General features: G+C 44.8%; 1 protein-coding gene across 2 annotated transcripts in view; it reads left to right on the plus strand.

Moving 5' to 3' along the window:
• Nucleotides 1–3920, plus strand: part of LOC120516453 (collagen alpha-1(XIX) chain) — a 478053-nt gene extending 474133 nt beyond the window's left edge. For both annotated transcript variants that reach the window (XM_039738131.1, XM_039738132.1), the window contains exon 55: nt 3113–3920. In XM_039738131.1, the coding sequence (XP_039594065.1) occupies nt 3113–3231 (119 nt within the window). In that variant the 3' untranslated portion in view covers nt 3232–3920. The remainder of the gene's footprint in view (nt 1–3112) is intronic.
• The last annotated feature ends 3452 nt before the right edge of the window (nt 3921–7372 follow it).

A 7372-nucleotide genomic window follows, 5' to 3' on the forward strand; every position in this document is an offset into this window, starting at 1 on the left:
CCAATTTCATGAAAATCCTTTTGTGCTCTACCAGGCTGAAACCAAACCCCATAAAAGCGACACGCATGCTTTGTTAATTGACTTGTAAAGAAATGCCATAGCCAGACCTAAGCTTATTATCCCATTAGGAACGCTTAATGAGGTGTTTTGACGGAAACCCTCAGCCCGAGATGGTCTGCCCAGTCCTGTTAGCAGCACCTGCACCAGCTCAGCTATTGTGTTGGGTGACCCTTCTCAAAGTCCTCTGACCTCTGGTTTATGATGTCCAGCCGGAGGTCATCATCACGATCTCAGTGGGATTATGGAACGTCGGCTCCTTCTGGGTAGTGTTGTGTCCAGGGTCTCTATTGGGAGTTAGTGATCTGAGCCCCCTAATCCACACAGTTGTGTGAATAGCAGAACACCTCGCATTGACAGTTTTTCTTGTTCCTCTGAGTAGACCTGGCCTACAAATGCGAGGCTAAGTCAATACTTATCTGTGATCATTCTGTTTGGGTTGGCTCTACAGCTTTCTCTGTGCACGTGTGGACACCTGTGGTGTTTCTGTGGTCACAGTGGTCAAGTTTCGATATTCGATCAGTCAGTTTCGCTTGTCGTTTTCTAGGGCCCCTCCATTCTCCATTGGCAAGAAAGAGCAGCAGCAAGCAGTGATCTTCATTTTGTGGGCTGAAGGCTTACCGAGAGGCAAAAATTGTCATCGGTTCGTCACAATCAGTGCTTGCTCAGTGTTGGTGGGCACCTAACATGTTCTTAGCTGAACTTCTCAATCCATTCGTAACAACACTCTGCCATGGTAAAGCACCATCTTGAAATTGTGAAGAAAGCTGATCACTGCTCGCTGTTCTCCTTTGGCGTAAATGGAGAGCAGAGCGGCCAGGATTAGTCCTAGAAAACAACAAGAGAAACTGTGAATAAGAAAGTAACAATTTTGCCCACACTTGATGCCCTCTTGTTATTTCAGGCAAAGTATAGGAAATATAAAAGCAACGTGGTATTTATTAACGTATAGCAATACCAAATAGTAGAAAATAAAACAGACAGCAGCGTCCAGATATAAACTGTCTTAGCAGAGCTTACTGAAAATCAGAAATGTCAAAGAGTGGATGTTGTCCTGGGCGGCTTTTGATTTAGTGATCGGTATTATTCATAGGTTACGTTTTCTGACATTCACATGTAAAGGTCCCAATCTCTGACGTCGCTTCCTCTGTCACAGTTCTGTCGTCGTCCTCCTTGGTACCCCGGACGAGTGATATTCAGGTTAAAATACACATGTGGGGTTTCGGAACACGTACTCTTTATTTGGTAGACTTTATCAGGATGCCTCAAGCCCCATAAACTTACCCCTGTTTATAAGGCATTGTGTATTTTAGTATTTCTCCCTACATTCTCTTCTACATCTATAACCTCAGGAATTTAGATGAAGTAGGAGTTAAGGTACACATTATAACATTGCATTATTGTTAATATTCATCAAATAATAATAATAAGGATGCATGGTACATGTGAATATTGGCAAACCATACAGCTTGATAAATGCTGCTGTGTCATTTCAGGTGGCACACAGACTTGCAGTCACTCAGATGTCTCTGGTCAAGTCATCCTTTCTAGTCAGCTTTCTTCAGGACGGGCCACATGCCTGTCTCAATATGGCTGCTGAGTTGTGCTCCTCATTGCGTTCTCTTCATGGCCATGGTGTGTGTGATAGAGAGAGGGGAGTAAGGCGACCAACTTTATACATTCCTGTCCAAATCTTTACGCCAATAGGGCGTTGTGGTACAGAATGGCCTCTGATTCAAAACCAGTCCCAAACAGCCAGACTTCAGACCAATGGGGTGGCACACCCTGCCTTTCCACACCTGCCCTCAAGTAGTGAATAGGCTTATAGAATGCAACCAATTGGTTTAGCTGAAGCCTTTTATAGAATGTCCTATACTGCATCCCCCTTGCCAAACAGATTTGAAGTACCCCACCCACACCAACCCTGCAATAAATTTCACCTCCTGAGTCAGTCCTAAAGAGTCGGGACTGGTTACTTAGATGTGAACATACACCAAGCCTAATAAAACACTTACCGTATATACTCATGTATATGTCGGGTCTTGAAACCTGAAAAATCAATCAAAAAATGACCCCGACTTATACGCCCGTTCAAAACACGACACTTAATTTTTTTTTATTTTTTTTTTTACATCTTCTTGCCTCCTCCAATCTCGCATCAGTTTCTCAGACACATCGAATTTTGTTGCAGCAACGCAGTTACCAATTCCTTTTGCCGCTTCAACGACGTTTAATTTAAAACAAGCTTCATATTTTCTTCTGAGCGAACGCTCCATCATAGATAAGGGATGCTCTTACGATAAAGGTGTATGAGGGTGTGAACTTCAAAAAACACACAACAGTGCAAACGTCGCTTCGGAATAGTTTGGGTGTTACCGTGTGGTCACGTCGGCACAACAGAGAGGTTAGGAGCACACGCTGATACAGCGCATTGTTGCACCCACATAGAAGAAAAAGGCCGTGTGCTCCGTGGTTACTCTCTCAGGTGGGCGTTAGGATATCATAATCTCTTCTACCAAGAGCAGGAGTTTTCCACATTCAACTTATACGACCGACATTATAAAATACCCGAAATTATACGGTAAAATTAGGTCTCAACTTATTCGCAGGAGAACTTATCCACGAGTATATGCGGTATATTACAATTGGTACGTCTAGCTTACAAATAAAGACATGCAAAATATTTATCACCTTATATAAAAAATATCCCTCTACCGCACAAAAGATGTACAAATGTATTTTCAAACAAACAAGAAAGATGGGATATACAGGTAATTAAGTCATAAACTGGCCCACCCTGGTCAATTCTCGGACTCCCCGTCACAGCAAGAAATTCTTATCGGTGAGCACATTGTTCAAACTTTGGGAGGGAGAAATTACCATAACTTACTTCCAGAAAGCAGTTTCTTTCTTTTAAATATCCCAAAAGTCAATTTACAGATAATTGAATATTATTCTGCGTTACACTCGGCTGACTTTGATGTCATTTACTTACCATCTCCTATCACCTAGTCCTTTGTCCTGATTCATCATTTCTTTCTAATTTCCTCCTTAGGTCTTCCTGGGTTTGGACATCCTGGGCCACCTGGTCCACCGGGACCACAGGGCCCTCACGGCAAGTGTAACCCAGCCGACTGTGTGCATCCTGCCTCTAATGCCAGGAGGAGCGGATAGGAGCGAGCATCCTGTGATGTCGCCATTGTCACGTCTAATTCCTGGAGTGATGGCGAGCTTCACTGCGGTCTGTAGACCTTTACCAAAAGACATTTTTCCCATAATGCCTCACACTCAGTGTTTTTTGTTTTTCTTTTTTCTTTTCCTAAATCTGGGGAAAGAGTTTACAATTGTGTATAATAGTGTAATATACAATCACAAAACTTTGGTTCACCAGGCAGCATTCCATACTCCGGTTTGTATAACGTGTTCTTATTCTGTGAGGTCTACAGAAAAAATTTTGCTTTTCATGTAAATTTTGTTCTTTTTTTTTTCCATTTCATTATTTACTGACACTTTTAGATTGTTTACCAGTGTGCCAAATTGCCTAGCGTTCATATTTGTTTTTCAAGCAGGCAAAGAAATTTCATTTTTTTTAATTTTCACTGGCACTTGAATTGCACTGGTTATCTAATAGTAGTGAGAATATTTATACGATTTACCAGATTTTTTAAATTAATCAAAGAGGGGAAAAAAAAAACACAGTAATGTATGCCTTAAACCAGGGGTTGCCAACTTCGGCCCTGGAGAACCACCGTGACTGCAGGTTTTCATTCTGACCCTGATCTTATTATGAGTGACATGTTTGTGCTGCTAATTAACTCCTTTTCCCTTCATTTTATCTGATTTGCTCTTGAAGAGGGCAGCACGGTGGCGCAGTGGTAGCGCTGCTGCCTCGCAGTTAGGAGACCCGGGTTCGCTTCCCGTGTCCTGCCTGCGTGGAGTTTGCATGTTCTCCCCGTGTCTGCGTGGGTTTCCTCCGGCGCCCGGTTTCCTCCCACAATCCAAAGACATGCAGGTTAGGTGGATTGGCGATTCTAAATTGGCCCTGGTGTGTGTGCTTGGTGTGTGGGTGTGTTTGTGTGTGTCCTGCGGTGGGTTGGCACCCTGCCCAGGATTGGTTCCTGCCTTGTGCCCTGTGTTGGCTGGGATTGGCTCCAGCAGACCCCCGTGACCCTGTATTCGGATTCAGCGGGTTAGAAAATGGATGGATGGATGGATGCTCTTGAAGACTCAGACCTCTTAATTGTTTGTTTTTCCTTAATTAGCAACCAAACAATAATGAGATACAAAATGAGCCAAAACAACTGGTGTCTGTCATACAATATCTGAAAATAAAGAAAGATGAAGGTTTCAGGAATGTCGATCTGCTCAGGACCCCAAAACATTTGAAGAGAAAATCGAAAATCCACAATTTCAGAAATGTCTGCTAATGCACCACGAGAGCAGCAACAAGCCTTGAAATTAAAGAACGGGTTTAATTAATGACGAGACTCTGCACCTCATTAAGCAGCTGGTTGGAGTGAAATTGGTTAGAGTTCGAGGCCCTGGCTTAGGTGGTCTTCTGTTGGCTCCCTCACTTCACATTTCACTTCTGTTTGGGTGCCATTTAAGGAAAGAAATGAAGCGATTCAGAGGAACGATGAAGACATTCAGGGAAACAAATCTGAAAAAAGCAAGTCAATTAAAATGAATTCACAAGAAGTCCATTAGCAGCACAAACAGGACACTCGTTAATAGAAGGGTGACAATGAAAACCTGCAGCCACGGTGGTCCTCCAGGACGGGACTTTGCGACCCCTGCCTTAAACCACCCGTTGGAGACGCAGGTCGTCCTCTTTTCGCCGTCACCTGTAAATACGTGGATGCTGTGAACGATGAAGACGACGGCCTGTGGAAGTGGCGCACCGTAAGCGTCACCCTTCTCCCCACTTTCCGTTTGTTCCTTTTGCTTCCTTAACTCCGAGGTCGATTTGCTGTTTTTTTGTTTATTTTTTTTTTTAACGGACATTTTAGATGGAGATGCTTACGCCATCCATTTAACTCGGAGAAAACCGTGCTTCGGGAACGTTACAGAAACAGCTTTTCAGTCTGCATGCTCCCTCTTTCGATTTTATTGTATTTTTTGTACTCTTACTTCTGATGTCTGTAAGAATTGTACATACTGTTGTTTGAAAGGTGCTATGTGTATATTTTGAGTTTTAACACAATGAGATATTTAAACAATGAAGATGAGGATGTCTGATCCGTCATTGTGATTATTCATTTCATTCATTTTTTTTGATGTATCAATTTACTTGAATTGCATTGTTATATTTTTGTGTAAAAAGAACATTAGCCGGGTCACCATATCAAGGTACAGTAATGGAAGAGAAAAAAAATGTGCTCATCAATGACTTAGCAACTGCATTAGTAGACATTTTCTGTGCCTGTCTGGGCTGGCATCCCCTCCAATGGCAGCTCCTGCCCTGCGCCCATTGTCTCCACTCCACCGTTAGGGTGGGCTCTGTTGAGAAGACTGAGGAGCATTTCAGATTTGCTTCAGCCCTCGTTGTAACATTTTCATCACATATTGCAAGTGTACCTGCAGCGGGTCACTTCGCTTCGCTTTCCACCTCAGGCTTCTGATCCCTCAGGCCCCACTTCAGAGTGGACAATGGAGCAGCTTAGCCTGCCGAGCAACTGGCGCTCTTGTTTAGTGCATGGTGGGCTTATAACTATAACGCCCGTGTACAAGGATCTCTCCTCCCCTCTCACACCCCAAACCCTGTTGGTGGCTCAACATGTCAACCCTTATAACTCCGCACCTGTAAGAGGCTCACTCCTCAACTCGTAACCACCTTCCCCCTGGTTCCTGGGCTCATTCCTTACCTCTTATACCCATAATGCTAAAAGAGGCTCACTTCTCAAATCTAGCAACCCCATAGAAGACTCACTCCTCAGCTCACACACCCAAACCCCATATAGGAGACTTGCTCCTCAACTTTCATACTTCCACACCTGGAGGAGGCTCCCACCTCAACCCCTAAAAACTCTCATGTCCCCGTCCCCATTGGAGGCTCGCATCTCAGCATTCACACCTCAATCCCATTGGAGACTCCATCCTTATACTCCTACCCCTGTATAAAGCTCACTCCTCAACTCTCGAGCCCCTCCAATCCAATGTAGAAGACTTCCTTCTCAACTCTTACATCTATAACCCTACAAGAGACTCACTTCTCAATTCTCACACCCCCTAACCCCATTGGAGACTCCCCAACTTCCCTACCTTTCATAACTCCTGAACCCCTAACCCTAAAGGAGGCTTACTCAACATCCATCATGTCCCTCACCCCTGTAGGAAACTCAATCCTCAATTTTCACACCACAACCCCATAACCTTAACTTTAATACCCCCCACACCTGTATAAGGCTCATTCTAAAACTCTTATACCCATAATCCTTAATGAGACCCACTTCAACTCACAAAGCCAAACCCCATATAGGAGGCTCCCCCCTCAACTCTTACACCCCCATGTCTGTAGGGGGCTCCCTCTTCAACTCTTACACCCCCCATGCCTGTAGGGGGCTCCCTCTTCAACTCTTACACCCCCATGCCTGTAGGGGCTCCCTCCTCAACTCTTATACCCCCATGCCTGTAGGGGGCTCCCTCCTCAACTCTTACACCCCCATGCCCATAGCGGGTTCCCTCCTCCACTCTTACACCCCCATCAACTCTTACACCCCCATGCCATGCCAGTAGGGGCTCCCTCCACAACTCTTACACCCCCCCCATGCCCAGTAGCGAGGTTGCCCTCCTCCACTCTTACACCCACATGTCTGTAAGGGGCTCCCTCTTCAACTTTTACACCCCCATGCCAGTAGGGGCTCCCTCCACAACTCTTACACCCACACCCAATTGGACGCACACAGCTCAGCTCTTTGGTCTCCTGGCACCTTTATAGTTGCCCATCTCTAACACCAGTGTGATGCTTTCATGCCAAGTCCGCTGTATATCAGTTACCCTCCTAATCTTAAACTCAACAAGCTCGTGCAAAACAAAAAAATGGAAAGTAAAAATATAATATACTGCATAATAAAGATTAATGACGTGTGTTTGAAGTGGAGATTTATGTTTCTTTACTAAAGGAAGTCTTGGTGCCGCAGTATTTTGTGTCACCATAGCTGAATGGTGAGCGCCAATCTACCTGCACCAACGTCAGCAGGGCCCCTTCTACAGCTTGCGAGCCGAGCCAATAGGTGACCCTGAACTGGCCCATGTGACTCCCCCACCCCTTTAAAGTTGGACTGACAGCTGGCTCCCATCTGCACAGACACAAGCA

This window comes from Polypterus senegalus, chromosome 16 (assembly GCF_016835505.1).
Source record: "Polypterus senegalus isolate Bchr_013 chromosome 16, ASM1683550v1, whole genome shotgun sequence".
Taxonomy (NCBI): domain Eukaryota; kingdom Metazoa; phylum Chordata; class Cladistia; order Polypteriformes; family Polypteridae; genus Polypterus; species Polypterus senegalus.